The 24,674-nt window shown below is 47.4% G+C and overlaps 1 protein-coding gene across 2 annotated transcripts in view; it reads left to right on the forward strand.

The window, feature by feature from the left end:
* Positions 1-24,674, forward strand: part of ITGA9 (integrin subunit alpha 9) — a 368,750-nt gene that overhangs the window by 94,625 nt on the left and 249,451 nt on the right. For both annotated transcript variants that reach the window (XM_004018225.5, XM_060402078.1), the window contains exon 15: positions 2,211-2,371. In XM_004018225.5, coding sequence (XP_004018274.3) covers positions 2,211-2,371 — 161 coding nt within the window. The remainder of the gene's footprint in view (positions 1-2,210; positions 2,372-24,674) is intronic.

Genomic DNA, 24,674 nt, shown 5'->3' on the forward strand with positions numbered 1-24,674 from the left:
GCTCAGGGAAATTGTGATCAAGAGAAAGTAAATTGGCTAACATTCAGTTCCAGATCTCTATACTTGTTTGATTCTGCTGTCTGTGCATTCAAAGAATGTGAGTTTTTGATCCAGTAATGTAAAAACGTACCAAGAACCACTGTGATAGGAAGAGCCCAACACTGGGGATTGAGGAGAGCTCCAGATTCCGCTCTCTGGCTGGGAGCAAGTCTTGTTCCCTCTTTTTTTAAAAAAATAATTATTTTTAATTGGAGGATAATTGCTTTACTTGTTCCCTCTTGGGACATCAGTTCCTCATCTGAAAAAATGAGGATCTTGATCGAATTGGTTCCTAGGCTTGCCTGAAAGCTTTCACATTCTACAAGCCTGCCTCCTTTCCTGCCCCACTGCTGTCAGAGCAGTGTGTAAATCTTGTGCGGGCTCCTGTGCTTTCTCTGTTGAAGTACTTTCCTGTATGCATTCTTCTCTTTTCAATAATATCACCATCCAGGTCTCAGGTACCTCTTGGTGACCCAGCTTCACCTTGGAAATCAGCTATTTGCTGAAATAAACAAGCTGGGGCAGACCTGCCCTTGCTGACCAGGAATCTGCTGCCGTAGCCCGGCAAAGTCCCTGAGATGGCAGAGGCCCAAGAAAACCCATTAAATGCATCAAAAATATGCCCTGTGGCAGCTGCCGAATGCCTATCCAGGTCACTTTCTCCCTTCATACCTTCCCTAGTGGCTGATCCCTTTGATGTTATTAAAAGGCAGAGCCATCCCCACGGCCCCAGCTCATATAGTTAAATGCTGGCAGGTGTGAGGCTACTTTTTTGGGGTACAAGAGCCCATCTACTAGGAGGCTCATGTGTGGAGCCAGGGCAGGGGCTGGGTCATCCGTTTTCCCTCTGCTCAGCAGTCTCATCTGGTCATTGTAGGCACAGACACTCCTTTTCTCTCACCTTAAAAATGCCATGCTCCCCTGAATCCACAAAGTTGCTAAGAAATAGTATTATGTAAAAAAGTGTTATGTGGTACAGAAGAGCAGTGAAATGGTTCTGTTGATACTAAAGCCATACTTACCTAATAAAACATATTGTCAACATACTTACTGACAAACTCTGAGATAATGGAGGTGAGAACTTTTGGGTTTATCCAATTGTGTATTGTGACCATGTTTTAAAGTCCTACATTTTGTCACAATAGGTTCTGCCACCCTAGCATTACACCTTGAGGCACAGGTGATGAGGTTTTCTTATTTAGGGGTGCACCTCAATACAGCCCTCATGGTGGTCATGATTTTGTTGAACCAGTAGGCACCATTAAACCCTGTGGTCCCACCCCACGGCGGCCCGGGAATGAAGTTGGCTTCAGCCTCCTCTGTGTTTCCCTGCACGAAAGCTCTATGAGGGCAGGGGGTTTGCCCATGTTGTTCTTTGATGAGTCTCGTACGCCTGCACGGTGCCCAGCTCAGTGGACCACGGATGGCCACAGTCCAATAGATACAGCAGTTATAGAGCCCTACTCGACATCTGTGCGATGAGTCAGAGTTACTGGGGGGAGTGATCGCTCCCTTGTGTTGGCATATGCCCCATTTCATTATAGGAGTCAGTATTCCACGTAGCCTTGGTAGTTTCAGTGAAAGTGAAGTCGCTCAGTCGTGTCCGACTCTTTGTGACCCCGTGGACGGTAGCCCACCAGGCTCCTCCGTCCATGGGATTCTCCAGGTAAGAATACTGGAGTGGGTTGCCATTTCCTTCTCCAGTGGATCTTCCCAACCCAGGGATCGAACCCAGGTCTCCCACATTGCAGGCAGATGCTGTAATCCATGAGCCACCAGGGAAGCCCAGGAGTTTCAGTAGCTTCTCTTAATATTCTGTAGGTTTGCTGTGATGCCTGCCTTTTAGGACACTAATTGTGTTGGATACAGCTAACCATTGATGTGTATATTGGTGGCTCAGTTGATAACTCATGAGGTTTAAATCAGAGGGAGCTGTGATGTGTGAAGCCCAGAGAATCCACAGGAGCCTGGTCTCTCTGGATTTTGGGAGGGGGCCCTGGCTACATACTCCTCTGTGAGATGGTATTGATCAGGGCTGCCTGACGTCAGTCCTCTGTGCAGCGGAGGGCTGCATATCATCTGAAGGGAGCGTGCGACCCTCTGAGGGTGTCTGGAGGGGGCCTTGTGACTGTGTGTGTCCTCACTCACATTTTGACCTTATTTATTGGCAGGCCTGAATTATGTTCTGACGGCTGATGTGGCCAAAAAAGAGAAGAGCCAGTTGCCCAGGGTCTACTTCGTGTTGCTGGGAGAGTCCGTGGGTCAGGTCTCTGAGAAGCTGCGGCTGGTGCACTTGGAGGAGACGTGTCATCACTATGTGGCCCACGTGAAGGTCAGTTGCTTTTTCCTCAAACGTTGATCTCTGCAGATGTTCATTTGGAACTGGTGGAAACTTTTATTCTGCATTACGTATGCGCTTTCAAAATTTTATTTTACAAGGAGGAGAACATTTGTTTCTTCTTTTTTTAAAGTGGAGTCGGGCAGCTCTTTATTGATCTTCCTGTGTTGGTCTTCGCCTCTGAGAACGGCGCTTTCTGGCCTTGCCTTCTTCTTTTGGGAGGTTTCCTGTCCTCCCTCCTCTATGAGGCTCAGTAGTCTTTTCAGAGGAGAGCCACAAAAGCACACACCTTTGGATCGCAGTGGTGCTGCGTCACACTGTACCTGATGCCTTTATCAGCGATTCGTTACCTGTTACCTCATAGTCATGGTTAAGGTGTTTTACAGCTGGTTTGATTTTTCTCTCTTGATTACTTTCTATTTATTTTAGGGGTGGATTTTATGGCCCCTTTCCCCCTCACTCTACATAAACTTTCAAAGTGTTTTTCTCCTCTTGAAATTATTTGTTAAATATACTTTGCTTCTGGCAAATATACTTAGTTTCTGGCAGCCAGGCTTTGATTACTTACAGAGAGGCCCGTGTGCAGACAGGTACTATCAGGTTGGGAGTCTCGTGCCCAGCGCTGCAGGAACGTCCAGCCACTGACTCCCTAGGCAAAGACAGACAGCATATAGGAGGTAGAAGGACCCCCATGACCCAACAACATGGTCAGTAAGATGAATGTAGTTTTGGAGTCACATAGACCTGGTGTGTGTCCTGGTTTGACATCTATGTGTCTCCATTTCTGCATCTCTTGCCTTGAAAGGTAGTCACAGAATTAAGTATTATATGATGAAATACTCTTAAAGGGCCTTGCACAGAGTCTGCCACACAGCAGGCACTCAGCATTATTATTATTTGGTTGGATCATATGTAATTGCCAGTTTCTAACATTCTTGACTTACAAAAATGGCAATTACATGTAGTTCAATGTGTTATTATTAGCCAGTGGCTTTCTGGATGATAGCAAAAATAGTCTATGGATTGGAGATGAAGTGTCCCTCTATTATTGTGTTGTTAGTGCCAGAACAGGGGAATAACAGCTGCTTCCACATGCTTCTGGCTTGTAGATAGAGAATGCCCCACACATCCATGGCACTTTGGCCCAGAGCCTGAGTCCATGCCCCTGAGATGCTTTTCAGTGGGGCTGGGCTCTGACTCCTGCCAGGACTCGTGCTGGGGCCTGCCCAGACCAGCTGCCCTTGGCCTTATGGGTGAAGGCCTTTTATAAAGCAGTTCATGCCCTTGTTAAGCCAAGGGGCCACCCACCCCTCTGGGTCTAAGATGATGTTGGCTCATGATCACCCTTGGGGGTATGAGGCTGTCGTGCCAGACACTGCCAGGCTTTAAGGGCTTGCACTTGGTGTTTTCACACTCCCTGGAGGTGGGGTGTCTTCTCTTGGGCTCCTTATTTTTCATATTTTAAGCACTTATTTATCTATGACTGTTCTGGGTCTTCATTGCTGCAGTCTTTTCTCTAGCTGTGACGAGCAGGGGTTGCTGTCTAGTTGCTATGTATGAGCTTATCATTGTGGTGGCTTCTCTTGCTGTGGAGCATGGGAGGTATACAGGGCACGAGGGCTTCAGAAGCTGTGGCTCCAGGCTCTTGAGCACAGGTTCCATAGTTGTGGCGCAGCGTTTGGTTGCTCTGTGGCATGTGGATCTTCTCGGATCAGGGGCCGAACCTGTGTCTTTTGCACTGGCATGTGGGTTCACCACTGAGCTGCCAGGGATGTCCCCCTGGGCTTCTTCATGCTGGTCTCTTCTACAGGTACTTTCCATCAGGAATCTTTTTGCTTTGACTGAGAGGTTAGCCCTTCCTGTGTAGCTACCGGGGTCTTTGCTTTCACTTTTTGCTTTGACTGAGAGGTTAGCCCTTCCTGTGTAGCTACCGGGGTCTTGGCTGCAAGACAGGGCTTCTCAAAGCCTGCAGGACCTTTGCAGGCAGTGCTCAGAAAACAGCAATATAGAGGTGCAGGCCAGAGGCAGGACTGTTTCTGTGGTGGCTTCTGAGGATTAAATAGGGAAGAGCAGAGTTGCCCAAGGCTGTTTATTCTTGTGCCTGCTGATATCTAGGGTTGCCAGACCTGGCAAATAAATATATAAGATTTCCAGTTGAACTGAATTTTCAGATAAACAACAAATCTAATTTTTAGTATAAAAGTACATCCCAAATAGTGCATGGGATATACTTATCCATAAAATTAAAAAAATTTTATTTGATAGGTTATCTGAAATTCAGATTTAACTGGGCATCGAGTTGGAAGAGTCAGTCTGACTGATATCCTTCCATCCCATGAGTGGTACTTAACTCATCAATCAAAACATGACTAAAAAGAAGAGAGATTGAGATGGTGGTCAGAAGAGTTTGGAGGATGAGGGCAGGGCTCAGAAGTGCAGAGCAGGCATGTACCTCTGTGGGATTATTTGGGTCATTTTAAGGAAGAGCAGGAGAGCAGGGCTTCAGTGAACTAGGCATCTAGAAAATTTGGAACATAGCTGTTGCCAGGTTATTTTGTCACGCAAGGAGACAGGGGTGGCGGGAGCAATCAGGAAGGCAGAAGCTTCTGATGCCTTTGTGGCTCAAGAGATGCTCGAGGTGGCTTGAGAATTTATAGCCATGTGGGAAGTTTCCACCTACCGGGCATGGTCTGGGCCATAGCAGAGGACCCTGGGGACTGGCAGAGGGACCAGCGAAGGTGAGAGCTACAGGGCTGGCTGGCTGCTTGTGCTGCGGCTCGGCTGGCCTGGCCTGTGGTTTCTGGAGTTGTGGGAAAGCAGCTGGGAAGGCAGTGGTCCTTCTGGCGCCCAGGCGGGCTGCGGTGCTGGGGGCAGGGAACGGCAGCCTGGCCACCTCCTGGAGCGGCTCCTCAGGGCAGCAGGGCCTGAGAGCACCGTGCAGCCTTCTCCGTGGGGCTGGTGCTGGGCTTTATAGACAGTGAGGGAAGAGAGATAAAAGCATTCTCGCTTATCACACGCCATATGGCACGCAGACAGGGAGGCAGGCGCGAGGGGCTGGGTGTGTTTTGTTTAGGCTATCTTTAGGTTTTTCTTTTTTCTTTTTTTCTTTAAGCCTATTCCAATCTTTTTTTCCCCGTTCGTTCTTTTCGCCCTGAAGTTTTCATTCCATATATGGTGATAAGTATCTGGATCACAGAAAGCTGCTTTGGCGGACACCTGCCTCCCAGGCTCGCCGTGTTGTCCCATGTTTTGTTCCATTCACAGCCCTCGTGGGGCCTCCGTGTGCGCGTGCTCAGTCACTTCAGGTGTGTCCAACTCTTTGCGACCCACGGGATTCTCTGCTGCTGCTGCTAAGTCGCTTCAGTCGTGTTCGACTCTGTGTGACCCCATACACAGCAGCCCACCAGGCTCCCCCGTCCCTGGGATTCTCCAGGCAAGAACGCTGGAGTGGGTTGCCATTTTCTTCTCCAATGCATGAAAGTGAAAAGTGAAAGTGAAGTCACTCAGTTGTGTCCGACCCTCAGTGACCCCATGGACTGCAGCCTTCCAGGCTCCTCCGTCCATGGGATTTTCCAGGCAAGAGTACTGGAGTGGGGTGCCATTGCCCATGGGTGCCATGGGATTCTCTAGGCAACAGTGTTGCTGTAGGTTGCCATGCCCTCCTCCAGGGGAACTTCCCGACCCAGCAATTGAACTCACGTCTCTTACGTCTCCTGCACTGGCAGGCAGGTTCTTTACCACTGAGCCACCAGGGAACGAAGTACCTAATTCTATGATAAGCTGCATCCTCCTGGGGGTGTGGGTCCATTCTCAGGGCCTCACTTGGTCAGCAGAGCCAAGGCAGTTCTAGCTGCTTCCTTGGCATCTCTCCCTCAAGAGTCCACAAGCCCCAGTGTGTCTCCACTCCTCCCTGAAACTAGCCCAGTTTGAGGGATGGCCCCCTTCTACTAGTGAAATGGTCTAGAGACCTCTGTGAGTCCCCACGGTCACCAGTGAAAATCCACACAGCTCCTCTCAGCCTCAGGGCTTGCCATGACTTGGCCTCAGTTCACCTGTCCAGCTGCATTTCCACATCACTTCACATGTGCCCTGGGCTCTTGTCAAGGTGAACTGACCCCTCCTTCTGGAACATGCCCCTCCCGCTTACAGCCTTAGTTGCTGTGTTCACCCAGCATTTCTGGCACTTGGGATGCCACAGGCCTTGGTTTATCTCCAAGTGTAACCATGTGCCTACCACCCGCAGGGTTTTTGCATTTTTTTGGTCTCGAACATGTACCTCCTGTGGTATTGTATTTCCTATTTTTTTCCCATTGGCTTTTTGACTTAGATAAAATAATTTGTACACTCCTGTAAGTAGAACACCGATTATTGCCTGCCAAAAGAGAGAGAAGCTGTAAACATAAATACATTAAGGAGGCAACAATGTCATTGAATTCTAAGTGGGCTTCATTATTTGCTGAAGTCTCTGAAGAAGTGACCTGCTCTTCCTGTGTGTTCAAAGGGGAAGTTATAGAGTGCTGTGGAAGTATTTGAGACATGCTGGCACTAGGCTGAACTTTCTCTCTGATGCAATCAGAAGGACTAAAGGAATATTGACTGTGAAGTAACTTTCCAAATATGTGGGTCCTTTTTTAGAGCCTGGACAATACGCCATGGGAAACAGTGCCATGAGCCCCACCTTGGAAGCCCTAAACCCTGGTTATGCCCTGCTTTGATTAGCAGTGACTCCTTGCTCTTGCCTGCTGAAGGGTTGTCCAGGTTTGAAGGCTCAGTAAGTCATGATGTAAACATCCTCAGCCAAATGGTGTCCTTGGCTCCAGGGAGATTGCCATCAGCTTCCTGTCCACTCAGAGCTTGTTCCATGTTGTCTGACTCCTGCTTTGGGAATGAACAGCATGAAATAGATGCTTGTCAGACCCAGCTGTGCTGAAGTGGCCAGTTGGGTCGGCTGGAGTCTGTGGTCACAAGGAACTTCTCTGCAGGGTGGGGCTTCTCACCTGTCTTGCACCTCGGGCTGGGAGATGATGGCATGAGATGATGAAGTGGACAGTTTTGGAAGCATGGCTGTATTCTTGCATCACTCCATGGTTTTCTGGTCTCTATATTTACCTGGATGTTAACTGTGCTGCTTTATCTTCAAGTCCTGCACGGACCCTTGAGAGAGCCAGCCCTTTATGGGGTCAGGTAGTCATGTCTGACCATCAGACCAGAGCCTTTTCAGGAGTGAGGAAAAGGGCGTGATAGTTTTGAATCTATACAAGGGCGGTGCAGAAACCCCGGCAAGGCTGAACAAAGGGTCAGCTGCCTCACTGCCAACTGTGGGGATCCAAGACCCCCTCCAAAGGCCTCCAGAAGACCTTTGGTGAGCAAAATCACGTGTCAGACCCTGTCAAGGGAGCCAACAACAGGATTAATGTTAAAAAAAAAAAAAAAACCACTCCACACTGGACAAGGGAATATAAAAGCACATTGGCTTCTCTGAGTAGCTGCAGATGTTCAGGAGACTGTTCTCTTGTGTTGCTGGAGGATTCTGCAAGGGAGTCGGGACCTTAACCTACCACAGGTCCTGGTCTGGCAAAGGGCGGGCAGCACGCCAGCCAGCAGGCAGTCTTGGAGATCACTCGTTGGGGTCTGCCCAGGTATTGTAGTTGTTTTCCATTTTCACATCCAGAAAAATGCCTTAGGGCCAGCTTCAGTCACATGATAGACTGTGAGTTTGCAGGGTGTTTGGATCCATCGAATGTCAATCTTCAGTGCTGTTGGAGGCTTTTGTTTTCTTGTTTAAGAAACAGTTAAGGAAGACATCCTGCAGAAGGGCATGGCAACCCACCCCAGTATTCATGCCTGGAGAGTTCCCATGGACAGGGTAGCCTTGCAGGGTACAGTCTATAGGTTTGCAAAGCGACCTGAAGTGACTTAGCTCGCACAAGGAAGGATTAAGTTAAAGAAAACCTCTGTGTGAGGAAGAGGAGAAAGGAAAACCGCAAAATTTTCTTCTTTAGCTGGAAAAAATGCTTAAATCTCTTGATTAAAATCTCTTATTAATCATCCTGATAAGTCAAAGAAATAGCCCCTCAGAAGTTGTATGTTTTGGGGAAAAGGATGCAGACCGTAGATGGAGGAGGTCATCTTAAAACTTTTTTTTTAATCAGTAATATATGCACATAGTTACTCATTTTTTAAAGCTGTATGTAAAGTTATAGAAAGAAAGGATGTCTCTCAGCACCCCTATTTCTCTTCTGAAGTTCCAGTTTCTTGTACATGTCTTCCAAGAACTTGTCAGTGAATACACAAAGCTGTGTTTTACACAAATGGAGGCATACTGTGGCACACTGCTGTGCAGCTTGCTTTTTCCTTATAAAATGCCCAACAGCAGAATAGGTAAGCAGCTGTTGCCTTTTGAAAGGCTGTACAATGGAATACTACTCAGCAATAACAAAGAATGAAGTGCTTGATATGATATGATATATTTTTATGATATGAATGATATGCAGATCCCTAAATTATTATGCTAAGTGAAGGAAACCAGACTAAAAAGGCTACTACTGTGATTCTGGGGAAAAGACCAGCTCAAAAGGCAGAAAGCAGATCAGAGTTTCTGGGGTGGGAGGTGGCATCCATGCTTGGCTGCAGAGTTAGGAGGGAAGTTTGGAAGTGATAAAAATATTCTAATGGGATTGTGCTTGTGGTTATATGACTGAATACATTGATTAAAGCTCAACAAAAAGGTTGCAGGTGGACCAGGCTTTAAGGGGAGGATCCGGAGTTCAGTTTTAGACACACTGAGTTTGAGGGACCTATTAGATGGTGAAGTGGAGATATGTGTATAAGAGCCTGCAGTTGAAGTAGTGGTCTGGGTTATAAGTATAAATTTGAGAGTCATCAGAAACTAGTGTTTACAGCCACGAAATTCGATGAGATAACCTAGGTAGAGAGAGAGAGGAAAGGGAAGGGAAGGGAAGTGTGAGAGCTCAGTACAGTGCTCCTCTCCTCTTGGTCCTAAGATGGCTGCTGAGTTCCAGCTGCTGTGCCTCCTTTCCATGCAGAAAGAAGGCGGAAAGGCAAAGTGCTCTTGCCACCTGATTCTGAGGCCCTTTTCAAGGGCTCCCAATGACTTCTAGGCTTCCCAGGTGGTGCAGTGTTAAAGAATCCACCTGCCAACGCAGGAGACGCAGGAGATGCAAGTTCGATCCCTAAGTTGGGCAGATGCCCTGGAGGAGGAAATGGTAACTCTCTCCATTATTCCAGTATTCTTTCCTGGAAAGTCCTATGGACAGAGGAGCCGGGGGCGGGGGGTGGAGGGTGGGGCGCTACAGTTCATGACGTCACAAAAAGTTGACCGTGACTGAGTGACTGAGCACAGAGCACAGTGATTTCTACTAACAACTCATTTAGTGTCCGTATCTTAAGGGAGGTTCAGTTCAGTTCAGTTCAAGTCAGGCCAGTCGCTCAGTCGTGTCTGACTCTTTGCGACCCCATGAATCAAGGATGTCAGTTTCAACTGTGCAGAGCTTCACTCTCTTGAGGCACTTTCTGTGATGTTGGACGTGTGCCATAGCTACGCTGCCCAGCGTGGTGGCCACTACCACATATGACTGTTGAGGACTTGAACTGTAGTGAGTGCCAATGGGAAATTTCTACTTTTAATTGTAAAGTGTAAATGTAAACAAACCCTTGTGGCTAGTAGCTACTATATTGAACAGTGCAGATATCTGTTACTGTAGAATATAGAGTCTTCCCAGGACACCAGTCACTTACAGATCAAATATCATGAGCCAAGTAGAAACATAAATAACTGGGTTGAAGTCAAAATGACTGTTTCACTTTGCACTTACATTGATTAGAACCTGAGTTTTTTTTTTTTTTTAGTTTTTTATTTTTTAAATTTTAAAATCTTTAATTCTTACATGCGTTCCCAAACATGAACCCCCCTCCCACCTCCCTCCCCATAACATCTCTCTGGGTCATCCCCATGCACCAGCCCCAAGCATGCTGTATCCTGCGTCAGACATAGACTGGCAATTCAATTCTTACATGATAGTATACATGTTAGAATGCCATTCTCCCAAATCATCCCACCCTCTCCCTCTCCCTCTGAGTCCAAAAGTCCGTTATACCCATCTGTGTCTTTTTTCCTGTCTTGCATACAGAGTCGTCATTGCCATCTTCCTAAATTCCATATATATGTGTTAGTATACTGTATTGGTGTTTTTCTTTCTGGCTTACTTCACTCTGTATAATCGGCTCCAATTTCATCCATCTCATCAGAACTGATTCAAATGAATTCTTTTTAACGGCTGAGTAATACTCCATTGTGTATATGTACCACAGCTTTCTTATCCATTCATCTGCTGATGGACATCTAGGTTGTTTCCATGTCCTGGCTATTATAAACAGTGCTGCGATGAACATTGGGGTACATGTGTCTCTTTCAATTCTGGTTTCCTTGGTGTGTATGCCCAGCAGTGGGATTGCTGGGTCATAAGTTAGTTCTATTTGCAATTTTTTAAAGGAATCTCCACACTGTTAGTTTTAAGAGTGCCATGGAACCTGGTCTTTCTCTCCAGAGTTCCATCATAATCATGGGAGGAGGGAAGCAGAATTAGAAATGAGAAAGTTGGGTGGCTCACCCTGAGTTGATCATTTCAGGAGCATCACAGTCGTGCATCTGATATTTTCTGTTTTCTTCTCTGTGGCATAAAACTGTAAAAAGTGGCAGTGTCGAGGATGGAGGTATATACAATTGGTGGGTCGGGAGGGAAGGCATTTGAAGGTTTGAGACATATCAGAGAATTGCCTTCTAGGATGTAAAAGCCTGATCCTGATGCTCTTGCTAGTACTGGGTGGAGAGATTCCTTTTCAACTTCCTTTTGTGAGGCACATGAAGTATAGTCTTCCCGTGTGGATGGAGGGTGCCAGATACAGGCTGGGCTGATCTGATCTGTGCTCAGCCATGGGGTCTCAGGTGAGTGCCTCAGCCGGGTCTGTGTACTTCCTCAGATGATGGTGGGAAGAAAACAGACTTCCTAGTAGCGATCTGGTGAGCACTGGGCCCCCTTTCCCTTCTCCTTAACCCGGAAATCAATTACTCTTCCTGGCTGCCTCTGCGTTTGAAATGGATCAAGACACTTTACATCGGTATTTGGGGGATTTTTAAAAAATGATTAGAAACAGATGGTGAAGGGAAAATAAAAAGTATGGAGCAAACAAGAAATAAATGTGGGAAGAATGTGGGAAGAGAACAACTCTCCTAGCTGACATCCTCCTCCACCTGGAACAGAGTGTGTCAGAGCTGCTGAATCAGTTTACAAAGGCTCCTTCAAGTGCAGTTTGCACACCAGTCACTCACATGCGTGCAGGCTAAGTCACTTCAGTCAAGTCCAACTCTTTGCAACTCCATGGACTGTACCCCGCCAGGCTCCTCTGTCAAGTGGGTTGCCCTGCCCTCCTCCAGGAGATCTTCCCAACCCAGGGACTGAACCCACGTCTTTTATGTCTCCTGCAATGGCAGACGGGTACCACTAGTGCCTCTTGTGGACCTCTTTCAGTCCTGATGTGGCAGGTCTGGGGTGAGTTTCTAACCAGCTCCCCAGTGATACTGATGCTGCCGGTCCATGGACCACACTCTGAGAACCAAGGAGCTAGAAAACATAGGTTCTGGTGGTTATGCTCTGGCTTCCTTGTGATCTTGTACGATCCTGGGGCTCATGCTGATGCTTTAGTAACAGAGAGCACATCTCTCATGGGAGGGCTGGTGCCGGCTGTGATTTCTTCCTTGTTCCCTCACTGCCTGTTGTTTGCAGGACAGTGTTGTCAGCAGTCAATTTACTGACCACAAGTCTTTCGGCATTTCTGTTTAACTTCACTGGAGTGTTTTGGGCATGACCATGTCAGAAATCTTTCTCATTCACAAAGACCAGGAGCTTCTTGAAGTACATGCTTTTATTAAGCAGAATGTGCTGTGCTATGCTTAGCCGCCCAGTTGTGTCCGACTCTTAGCAACTCCATGCACTCTAGCCAGCCAGGCTCCTCTGTCCATAGGGATTCTCCAGGCATGAATGCTGGAGTGGGTTGCCATGCCCTCCTCTAGGGGATGTTCTGAACTCAGGAATCAAACCCAGGTCTCCTGAGGATTCTTTACCAGCTGAGCCACCAGGGAAGCCCATGAATACTGGAGTGGGTAGCCTATCCCTTCTCCTGAGGATCTTCCCGACCCAGGAATTCAACCAGGGTCTCCTGCATTGCAGGCGGATTCTTTACCAGCTGAGCCACAGAGAAGTCCATTAAGCAGAAAAATTATGATTTTTTTTTTGGCACCATCTCTTAGGGGCAAACAGAATGAGAAATCAGCTTAGAGATCATCTGAGTTCTCCCTATGAGCAAATTGATGATCACATGCATTTTTTCCCCAGGCAGGTTATAGCAGGCACCGTCTCAGTCCTCAGCTTTGCCCTTCATCCCACGTGTCTCTACTTTCAGTTCACTTCTGCACGCGTCACTGCTTTGCTGTTGTCTCACATGGTCATTGTTGGTTACACTTTCCCTCTCAAAGCCTTCCAATTCGGATGTGAAGTTATGTATGCCACTGCATTTGTGGAGTACCCACTGTGTGCCAGATACCGAAGAGATGGAGAGCCCTGGGGAGATGGAGAAGGCGGGACTCGGCCCTGCCTTCAAGTAGCTCTCGGTCTGCTGGGGCATCTGTTCTGGAAGTTGTGACTTGGCCAGTCAGGCAGCCCCGGGCCTTCCAGGCTTTTTGCTTTTCCTCTTGCTGCCCTCCCCCACCTTCACCGGTGCAGACCTTGCCACCCTCTCTAGGTCCAACTTTAGTGAAGCTCCTTCTGCAAAACGGCTGCCCACTGCTGCCTGATAGTCCCAACCACCCTTCTCTCTTCCCGTCCCCGGGCTTGGATGTGGGCCTTTTCCCCACCGGTGGTACTTGGTGTCTTAGTCTGCTTGGGCTATCATAAGACCACAGATGAGGTGGCTTAAGCAACAGAGTTTACTTGTCATGCTTCTGGAGGCTGGAAGTATGAGGTCGAGGGGTCAGCAGGGCTGGTTTCTCCCGACGCCTCTCTCCTTGGCTTTGGATGGCTGCCTTCTCCGGGTGTCCTCCTGCTGATTTCTCTCTGTACTTGTCTGTATCTAATCTCCTCTTCGTATAAGAATAACAGTCCTACTGGATTCGGGCCTACCCTAAAGACCTCATTTTAACTTAATTACCCTCTCTCCAAATCTGGTCCCATTCTGAGGTACAAGAGGTTGCGGATTCAACATATGAATTTGAGGGAACACATTTCAGCCCATGACACTTTCATACTAGTTTTTAGCTTTCCCTGTTAGATTACTGGCTCTTCTGGGTCAGGGATATTTGGCGTAGTATGAACTAGGCTTCCCAAATGCTCGTCAAGTGACTGATCAGGTTCTTCTTTTTTTTTCAACTTGAAGACTTTTTAAAAAAATTGAGGTATAGGTAATTTATAATGTGTGATTAGATTCTTGATGTCATTTCTTCCTTATGGTCCATTTCAAGGGTTGAGTGGAATTAATGGATCGAACTTCAAAGGAGCGATTATTTTTTTGTCTGATGTAATGAATCAAACTTTTCTGATCCTGGAAAGAATTTGGTGGATGAGACTTTATGAACATATACACACACGCACATGCATACACACACGCAGAGCATAACCATTTTGGCATCATTTATTTAAAAACAAACAAGGAATTGCTTTCTGGACAAGCTCTGTCCTTGGGTGTAAATCTAATACAGGGCCCAGATGTTTACTCCACAGTAAACATGGTGTGAGGCTATAACAAGACCTTGCTTATAAAGTGCTAAGCTCCGTACAGTGGAAAATATGCAGACACAGACGTAAGAGTCTTCAGTCAATGCCCTGAGCAGGAATTTCTGGACAGGTGTCCTCCCTGCCTCTTTTTAGTCCTTTGTGAGTTAGCTTCTTATGCACCGCAGAGACCCAGCAGATGGTAATTGTGGAGCTACATGTATGCGTTGTACCGTGTACCTTCCCAGACCACTGGACCTGCCTTGGAAGGAGTGAGGGAGGGACCCGGGCAGTTTCAGGAAGTGGGTCAAGGCTATATCATCTGTAACAAAACGGCACAGAGCAGTCGCACTGTGTCAGAAATCAGCCTTGCGGCTCTCTGGGCTGCCTCCTGGCTTGGGTGCTAGAACTTGGCTAGGTGGAGGGGTGCTCAGGCCCCAAGGCAGAAGTGCCTCCTTGACTTCTGTCCCGAAGAAGGAATTTTCCCAGAGAGGAAACTCTAGAGCAAGTCTGTTCGATAGAAAGGGACTGTGGGCCACATTTGCAATGGTACATTTTTCTAGTTGCTATGATGAAGAAGTTAAAGCAAATAAGATTAATTTTAATAGCGCTGAACCCAGTATATCAAAATATTATCAACTTCTAATCGATGCAAGTATTATCAGTGAGTTATTTACGTTGTTTTTGGTGCTGGGTCTTTGAAACCCAGTGTGTGTCTTAGCCGCATTTTATGTCCTCGTGAGAGAAGTGGGCGCAGTGGTTAGAGCCAAACCTGATTCCTTTGGGGACATTGGGGTGGCTGCAGGGTCCTGAGTGTAAATTCAAATACGTGAATACATGTCTTTCATCAACTAATAGGAAAAGTACACTTCTGTCACCTGTGGTTCTGAGAAACATGTTAATTTCATAAAGGATGCTTTCGTATTTGGACTGGGAAGCCTGCTTCTGAATGTCTTAAACTGGGGTTCCTGAAGCCCACATGCCCGTAGTGTGGTGATGAAGGTCTGCGGAACCTTTCCAGCATTTTAGAGCCTGTGGGAGTCACAATGATTACCATCCCACTGCTGACAATGTCTGCATCGTGGCTCTCAGCTGAGGTGTCAGTGCTGGTGAGCCCGTGCTGATCAGACTCTCTGTTAGGGATTCCCAGGTCATGATGGTGGTAGGGAGTTAGTTGATGGGGGAGGAAATCCTAGGGGTGGCAGAGGCCCACGTTTCTCATGTCTGTGCTCCTTGCCACAGGCACAAGTGCAGACCTCCAGGGACTCATTTGTCAGGCCTGTTAACATTCAGAGGGCTTGGAGGGGACAAAAGGTGCATGAAGTCAGCGAGCGCTATTACTGGTTCAGTGCTTCCTGGGGTGAAGTCAGGATGTAAGCATTTCCTGTGAGCCGCGAATCCTGCTCCCCACCTGTGTGGAGCGCCTGGGAAAGGCGGCTTTGGCCTGCCTTCAGCTCCTCTGCCTCCAGCTGCTCCGCTGGTGGGGTTCTCCCTATTCTCAGAGCGGGGAGCCGTGAAGAGTGCACGGGGGCCGCTCCAGGTGTCCCGTGGCTCTGGCCACCCCGCTTGTAGGAAGAGGATCCCACCATGCTTGGCAGCCCACCCAGCACCGGGAGGTGCAGATCACTCAAAAGCCCGTCCCTGTGCTGAACCAGAGCCCACCTCATGTGATGGCACCCCTTCCTTGTCCTGCCCTGGGCAGCCATAGGCATCTGTCTGTCTGTCCTGGCACCTCCCGCTCTTCCTGTTTCCTCCAGGGCTGTGCATCCTCAGTTCCTTTGGGTCTCCAGTTTTTTGTTCCGTCAGTGAAATGTCCATCCTTTGTTTTTAATCCTTTTCTCCTCTGTGTCTGACCTTCTAACCATCCCCCTACCAGAGGTCAGAGAGAGGAAAGGAGAAGAAATTCAAGGCAGCCAGTTTTGCTCCTTCCCATCAACGGTGCAGGGAAGATGCCTATAACAAGGAGGTCAAATGGATGGCAGTGCTTGAAACTGGCTGGTTTCACCCTCTCCCCTGGTACGACCGCTGCCTTGACTCTTCTGCCTTGAGGCAGTACTTGTTGGTCTGGTTTGCACACTGACATTTATCCCTGCAGCCCTCTTGAATCTGACATCTGCTCCTCTTTCATCCTATTCTTTCCTGGGCTTGATGTTTCACTTCCCATACGCTTGGTGAGACACATGTTAACTTACAGTACATGGCACCCTTTGTTGTTGTTTGGTCGCCAATTCATGTCTGACTTTTCGTGAGCCCATGGACTGCTGCATGACAGGCCTCCCTGTCTTTCACCATCTCCCAGAGTTTGCCTGAGTTCCTATCGATTGAATTGGTGATGTCATCCAGCGATCTCATCCTCTGTCACCCTCTGCTCCTTCTGCCTTCAGTCTTTCCCAGCATCAGGGTCTTTTCCCTGCCTATCAATTAATGAACCAAAAGGATTCCTAAACTTAGGTTACAGCCAAGGCAGTATGAGTGAGGAAGAGAAATGGATTCAAAGAGGTTAGGGATAATTTTATTAATGACAGATCCCTGAAGAGCTTCTGAAAGCTTGCAAAATTTGACATCAAGGACTGTCTCATTTCTTGCTGTATTGCCATCATCAGGCAGGGAAATTGACATTGACTAATTGCTCAGTAAAATGTTCCTTGACTGTTAGAAGAAGCTGGACTAGGTCCAGGGTGAACATATGCCCAGGATACTTGACTGCTAAGTTTACCATGAAGCTGGTGATTCATTTCGAGTTGATTTCTCTGTGTGTTGTCCAAGATACTGTGGAACAGATGTGAATTAAAATATTTTGTGGGATTGTAATTAAAAGTAGATGAATACCTGTCAGACCACGTGGCCTGGTTGCTTGTAAAGCTATCACGCGAGAGTGTCTCCATTTGGCTTCAGAGAGTAGCCAGCAGCTCCCTGCTGAAGTTTGGGGTAACCAGATCTGGGGTTGAATCAGCACATTTTCAACCAGCCTTTCCTGGGGCCTGTGGTGCTCAGCCCACACTGCTTGCCTCGGAGAGTCCCACTTCCCCATTCTGGATGTGCCCACACTTTCTCTGCTCACTCCCTGCCATTGAATCTTTCAGTTCTTCCCCGTTTCCCCTGTTGCTGCCGTGTTGCAGTGAGCGTCTTTCAGCACCTGGCTGTCAGGTTCAGGAGGATGAATTCCTGTCCAGGGCTTTACTGGGTCAGTGTTACAGCTGCTTGTGTTCCTTCTGATGTTGGCTTAGGTCACAAGTCCATCACACTCATCTGAAAGTCCTGCTTGCGCCCAGGACACTGGGCTTGACTTGGTTTCTCCCATATTTCCTGACAGTTCACAGTGTTGTTGGTCGTCCTGCGTGGCAGCAGCAACACACAAACTGATCATTTTTATGCAACAGTCTTTGATGACACCCAGGGGCCTATTTTCTTTTTCTTTTTTTTTTTTTTATAGTTGCTTTGCAATTTTTTAAAAACTTTTTATTCTATACTGGAGTATAGCCGATTGACAATGTTGTGATAGTTCCAGTTGGACAGCAAAGGAGCTCATTTTACATATACATGTATCCATTCTCCCCTAAACTCCCCTCTCATCCAGGCTGCTAAGGGCCTATTTAATTACATCGACTACATAAAGTATATTCATCCCTTATGGGAGCATTCTCAAAGCATTACCCAACCACCCCCACAGGATGGTAACAGGTTTTACATTCAAGAAGAAAACAAAGGCCTGTACTCAAATAGATTTTGGAAAATACTGTGTTTAACGTTGGATATGTTTCTTTATTGGAGGACCTCCCAGAATTTTTCGAAGTCAGTGTTCACAAAGGGATACATTTTCCCTCTTCTGCATGTTCAGTGTTTCCCAGATGTACTTGACCAAGCTTTTTTTTTGTCCTGAAGCTTAGGATTGCTACCATGTAGATGAGCTTTCTCCCAATAATTTGGATTCAACCGTTCCTATTTCTTTTTTCCCTACTCACACAGATACTTTTCTTCAGCCTTAGGTTTTCATAATGGAAGAGCTTAGTGATGACCTCTAGAGATTTTTCTCTAAGTCTTTGTCATCGATAAGACCTGTTTAAAGGTACAGCAGGCCCAAGTACCAATCTCTAGGGTCCCCACCATTTATAGACCTCTCTCCATCCTGTGGTGACTTCATTGTTTTGTTATATTTTTAGTGGCCGCCCACACTGTAGAGGACTTTCTGAAAGCCCATATCTCATGCTAAATTTAGCTGGACTGTTAGCAGGCTTGATTGATTGCTGGTCTTAATGGAAGAAAATGTGACCCACACTCCTCTTCCCCATCATTAAATTGTTACTGATTTATGACAAGAGGAAACAGCCACTGCATAAGTGGGTGTCTTTTTAAAAATTGTGATGCTTCACCAAGTTGGGTATACTTGCCCATTTTCTTCACCAGACATCTCTTATATGCCAACCACGCAAACACTGTGCTGGTGGGAGGCCCCCGTGCTTTCACTGAAGGACCTTGGAGCTCCAAACAAAATTCCAGGGCCTGGCTCTCCAGCTACACCCATCCCCACCTAGATTTAACAAGGAGATAGGGACTAAAAGAAGCCCCTGGACTTAACAGATGTTCAAGAATACCATCCTAGAGATGGGTAGAAACGAGTGTTGGCCTTTAAGGCATCTGTGAGGTTAACAGGTGTGAACAAAACAGGATGGATATTGGGCTTCTGAAAACCCATCCAGCATCCTTGCTGACCCTTGGTCAGGGGTCCTCCTGTCGTGAGCCAGCGCCGAGTGTGCACCCAGCTGGGGTCTGACTTCCATCTCTGCACTCGCCAACCTGATGACCTGAGGCACAGTTCCTCCCTCCTGGGTGCCTCAGTTTTTCTCTCCTGTGGAATGGGCACAGTGTAGGATTGCAGTGAGAATTAAAGGAGAGAACTGGTGCAGAGCACCCCAGGGAGGGCTTAGCGCATGGTGGGTGCTCCTTGTGGCTTTACTTACTTCCCACTTATGGTTTCCTAGGGATCTTGGAGTGTTACCTTGGCTGCTAGTTAACGGCTGAGTTGATTCATATGTGGGAACCTGCCTCATACTGTGTCTGGGGTGTGTGAATGTGGGGTGGGGTTTGGGGGACTGGCAGATGAACTGGTCAGATTCCGCTGGTCTCAGCATGTATAAAAGAATGGGTGAGAGGGCACGACCATGGAGGTAACGGCATCAGTCGTATCTTTTAGTGGTTCTTATAGGCGGTAAAGGCCACAGGAAAATCTTGTGTTCATGTCCGAAGCAGTCCTGTATGGGCACGTAGCCCAAGGCAGTGACCCTGGTTCCCATCTCTCTCTGTCTCTTTCTCTGTGTCTGGCTGTCTGGCTGTCTCTATGTACACACACATATAATTATTAAAAATACATTCTATATGTACATAAATACATGGGCATATGTATATACACGTGTGTACATGTATGATCTATTTTAAATAACCTTTTATTTTGAAATAGTTTGACTCATAAGAAGTTGTTGAGCCGATTATACAGAGTGAAGTAAGCCAGAAAGAAAAACACCAATACAGTATACTAACACATATATATGGAATTTAGAAAGATGGCAATGACGACCCTGTATGCAAGACAACAAGGGGGACACAGATGTGTATAGCGGACTTTTGGACTCAGAGGGAGAGGGAGAGGGTGGGATGATTTGGGAGAATGGCATTGAAACATGTATACTATCATGTAAGAATCGAATCACCAGTCTATGTCCGATGCAGGATACAGCATGCTTGGGGCTGGTGCACGGGGATGATCCAGAGGGATGTTGTGGGGAGGGAGGTGGGAGGGGGTTCATGTTTGGGAACGCATGTACACCCGTGGTGGATTCATGTCAATGTATGGCAAAACCAATACAGTATTGTAAAGTAAAATAAAGTAAAAATAAAAATTAAAAAAAAAGAAGTTGTTGAAATAGTATGGAAAGTGCTCATGTAGCTTTCACCGAGTGATCACACCTTACCAGTCTACAGTATACAATCAAAATTAGGAAATTGACATTGGTGTAATGCCATACGTTCTTTTAAAGAGTGCTCAGCTCAAAAGTAATAATCTATTTTCAGCACAATTACTTGAGTCACCTACTGTAGCTCCACTTTGGTGAGATAAGTGCTGGGGGTTTTAAGGTGGATTAGCCATGGTCCTCACCAGAGCTAAGGGCTTCCTTGGTGACTCAGATGGGAAAGAATCTGCCTGCAATGTGGGAGACCCAAGTTCGATCCCTGTGTTGGGAAGATCCCCTGGAGAAGGTCATGGGAACCCACTCTAGTATTTTTGCCTGGAGAATTCCATGGACAGGGAGCCTAGCAGGCTAGAGTCCATTGAGTCACAAAGAGTTAGACACGACTGAGCGACTACCACTTTCACTTTGAGCAGAGCTTGGTCACAGAGGAGAGAGATCTGAACAGGATGGGTTTCGTGTGTTCATCATATGTGGTTTATGGTGTTCTTTGGAATTGATGATCTCATGAGGTAGTGAGTTTCTCATCACTAGAGGTGTTTAAGCATGAGCCTTAGGCTCCCTGGCCCAGCACCAAGAGGTAACTTAGCCCAGATGCTCCCTCAGTGTCTTATTCTTTGAAAATTTTGTGATTCTCTCAATTGCTTTGGCAGAGTTAGCGGGTAACATTGGTTATGCTGTGAGTCAGGTGATGCTCTATGCTGATGCAGTTGCCCAAATGATCACCTTCCTGGGCTCTGGTCTAATGAGTTCATATGAGTTAAATCCTAGTGCTCTGTACTGGAGGCATTGTTCTGTGCCTTGGAGTCAGAGATGAATAAGACATCATGAACACAAGCCAGCATCTGGTGGGGAAGATGATACAAACACACACCTAGAATGTAAATAAGTGACGTAATACATGCAAGGTTTGGAGTGCTGAGAGACCAGGGGGAAGTGGTTAGTTTTGTTAATAGCTACAGGCCAGGATTAAAAAGCAGAGACATCAGTTTGCCGGCAAAGGTCTGTATAGTCAAAGCTATGGTGTTTCCAGTAGCTATGTATGGTTGTGACAAAGAAGTTGGATCATAAATAAGGCTGAGTGCTGAAGAACTGATGCTTTTGAACTGTGGTGAAGACTCTTGAGAGTCCCTTGGATTGCATGCCAGCAGATCAAACCAGTCAATCCTAAAGGAAATCAACCCTGAATATTCATTGGAAGGACTGATGCTGAAGCTGAAGCTCCAGTACTTTGGCCACCTGATGCAAAGAGCTGACTCACTGGAAAAGACCCTGATGCTGGGAAAGACTGAGGGCAGGAGGAGAAGGGGCAGCAGAGGAGGGATGGTTGGATGACATCATCAACCCAAAGAACATGAGTTTGAGCAAACTCTGGGAGATAATGAAGGACAGGGAAGTCTGGCATGCTGCAGTCCATGGGGTCACCAAGAGTCAGACACCACTGAGCGACTAAACAACAATAAGGCCAGGAAGCCAGAAGGATGCAAGTTTGAGAGAGGAACTGAGTCACTGGAGATGGGTTGGTGTTTGCTGGGGATGGGGGCACAGCATGAGCAAAGGCCCTGTGGCATGGTGTTCATATGCATGGGAGAAACCTCGGTGTGACAGACTGTGGGCTCCCGGGGACCGAGTACTTGCTGAGCATGAAGCCAGGTTGGATTTGGCCTCTAAGTTATGATATTGACAAAATGTTGGTGCTGCTGAGGGTTTCTTGGAGAATGTGTATCTGTGAGTCATGCCAGTGAGAGGTTTTCAACTCCCTTAGGATCATGCAGTTATGAACAACTAGCTCCCTGAAAGTGGGATTGGCCAGTGACTTTGCCATGTCCCAAAGCCACTGCCTTGACTCCCCCACCCACCCACCCAACCAGAGTCTCAGCATTTCTTCCCTGGGCTTGGCCACTCTTGGCCTTGGTTGACCACCTCTGTGAGGTCCGGCAAAGACCAAACAGGATGCACCTCTCAAGTGCTTGGCAGCGTTTGCTGGGCAGCTCTGGAGTTCTGTGTGTTATTCTGGCTGTTGCTGTTCCTGCATGTTGAGTGTCCAGAAGGTTCACACACTGGATCTCTTGCTGGGAGGGGCCCTTTGGGACAGGAGTGGCAGTATGATATTGCTGTGAATTGCAGTGAGAAGCTTAGGGACCCGATTGTTTTGCAGTTTGCTTTGGAACCACACAGAAACTGTGTTTCTTGAAGGGGCTAGATGTGGGTTGCTGGTGCCTAGCAGGCGGCTGCCTTCCCCTTCCTGTCACCCTTGGGTATTATCCGTCAGACTGGCTCTAGGATATTTCATTATAGGTCCAATCAGGGGACATGGCAGATCCTCAGGGAGAAAGACCTACCTCTGTTACTGACCTGGGTGAGGACCACTGAGAACATCTGACCTTTTCTCCAAAGCAAACGTTGACCTTTGAGGGATTCCTTCAGTTTCTGAAAATACAGACTATTATTTCGGTCCTCTCTCTTTTTAATTGCAAAAGGGAAACAAGAATGAAATGGAATACTTGTGGAGAGTAGAGGGGTCAGCCCTGGGCAGGGCAGTTACCTGGATGCAGCGTGTCACAGCATGAGTTGTCTACAAGCTTGGGAGAGCATGCAAGATCTGAGCTGTGCTTGGGGTTCTCACAAGAGATGAGATGATGTTAGGAAAGAATATCCCCAAAGTAGTGCTGGGTGAGAATCAAGTTATGAGACTCCCGTGGTGAGAGGTGGACGGAACCAGAAAGCCCTGAGTCAGTGATTCAAGTTAGGGCTCAGCTGTTTGCCTTGGATGCTAGGACGGTATGCAGCAGCAATGGGTCTCTTGCGTAGTAGGTTCATCGTGCTCTGCAATTTCCTAAGAAACAGATTCTGGACAGAGACATGGCCCACTTTTTCTGAGAAGGAAATATCAATTTGAGAGTGATAATTTTTTAAGTTTTTATTTTATATTGTCTACAAAGTATAAGTGTTCTCCTTAACTTGAAAATCAGACCACTGTAGACAGTAATCACTTCATCAGATTTGATTTATAAAATAATCTGTCAGTTTGGTGGTAAGAATTGATCAAACCTTTGTCAAACAAATCAACTACTCATGCTGCTACTGCTACTGCTGCTGAGTCACTTCAGTCGTGTCCGACTCTTTGCGACCCCATAGACGGCAGCCCACCAGGCTCCCCTGTCCCTGGGATTCTCCAGGCAAGGACACTGGAATGGGTTGTCGATGTGATAATTAAAGCAGAAGAACAGGCCCAGTGGGTGGACCCTGGGAGGACTGGCTGATGGAAAACATCTCATCAAAGGCACTTGCTAAGGGCAGAAGCGGGTACACAGCAGCACGGAGTGTCCAGAGCAGCTGCTGTCTGGCCAGGTGTCAGCCCTGGGCAGGGCAGTCAGCTGGACACAGTGTGTTACAGCATGAGTTGTCTACAAGCTTGGGAGAGCATGCAAGACCTGAGCTGTGCTTGAGGGTCTCACAAGACCATACCTGTGTTGCCTGGAGCTTGCGTTCAATGAATGAAATGATTGATCAGGACGATTGGACAAGAAGGCCGAGTCCATCCCACGAAACCACCTGGAAACCTCAGAAGGGTCCTGAGTGTGATCTGACTCAAGGGGCTGGGAGTACTGTATAAACATTAGTCTGAGAGGGGACCAGGACTCAGCCAAAGTGAACCAGAGCCCTTATGTGGCCGTGAGATTCATATCTGTGGCTCTCACTTGAGATGAATGGTTCTTATATTTTAGTGGGTAGCAGAGTCACCTGCAGGACTTGTTAAACACGGTTTCTGGCTCAGTGGGTTTGGGGTGGGAGCTGGAAGGTGGGTGCTGGAAGCGTCTGACAGCTTCCTGGGATGGTGATGCCACTGGTCCTTTGATCTAGACTGCAAAGGAGGTCCAGATCGTGAGGAGGGGATCTGCTTACTACCTCCGTAGACATGAGGCAGCCAAGCGGATCCCACAGCTGAAAGATGACAGGGGAGCGTCCTGTCCCATTCACAGCTCACCATCCAGGGACCCATCATTCTTTATTTCATTCATTTCTTCTGCTTGTCCTTCAGTCTCAAAAATTTAAAAGGGCATCTAATGACACAGCATTTTTTGTTAGAGAAGAGAACCAAATGCCTGCCCACGTGGCTTCTGAGCTGGAGAGACTCCTGGGGGTTTATAAGTTATGTGGGTAACCTGTTGAGTGCTGCCTCAGAATATCACTTGAATCTGAGCTGTACAAGGTGGCCCATGAATGACCATCGGGAAGCTGCTGGGTCCTGAGGTGTAAACATGTCCGGGGACTCTGAACACATGAACAGGTACTTCAGACATGGAGTCCAGGTGGAAGAGATAACGTGTCTTTGCTGCGTTCTTGTTGAAAGTCCTTTTAATAATTTCCTTGTATCCCTGGTGGCTCAGAGGTTAAAAGCGTCTGCCTGGAATGCGGGAGACCCGGGTTCGGTCCCTGGGTCGGGAAGATCCCCTGGAGAAGGAAATGGCAACCCACTCCAGTACTCTTGCCTGGAGAATCCCATGGAGGGAGGAGCCTGGTAGGCTACAGTCCATGGGGTCGCAAAGA

The sequence above is a fragment of the Ovis aries genome, chromosome 19 (genome assembly GCF_016772045.2).
Source record: "Ovis aries strain OAR_USU_Benz2616 breed Rambouillet chromosome 19, ARS-UI_Ramb_v3.0, whole genome shotgun sequence".
Lineage (NCBI taxonomy): Eukaryota > Metazoa > Chordata > Mammalia > Artiodactyla > Bovidae > Ovis > Ovis aries.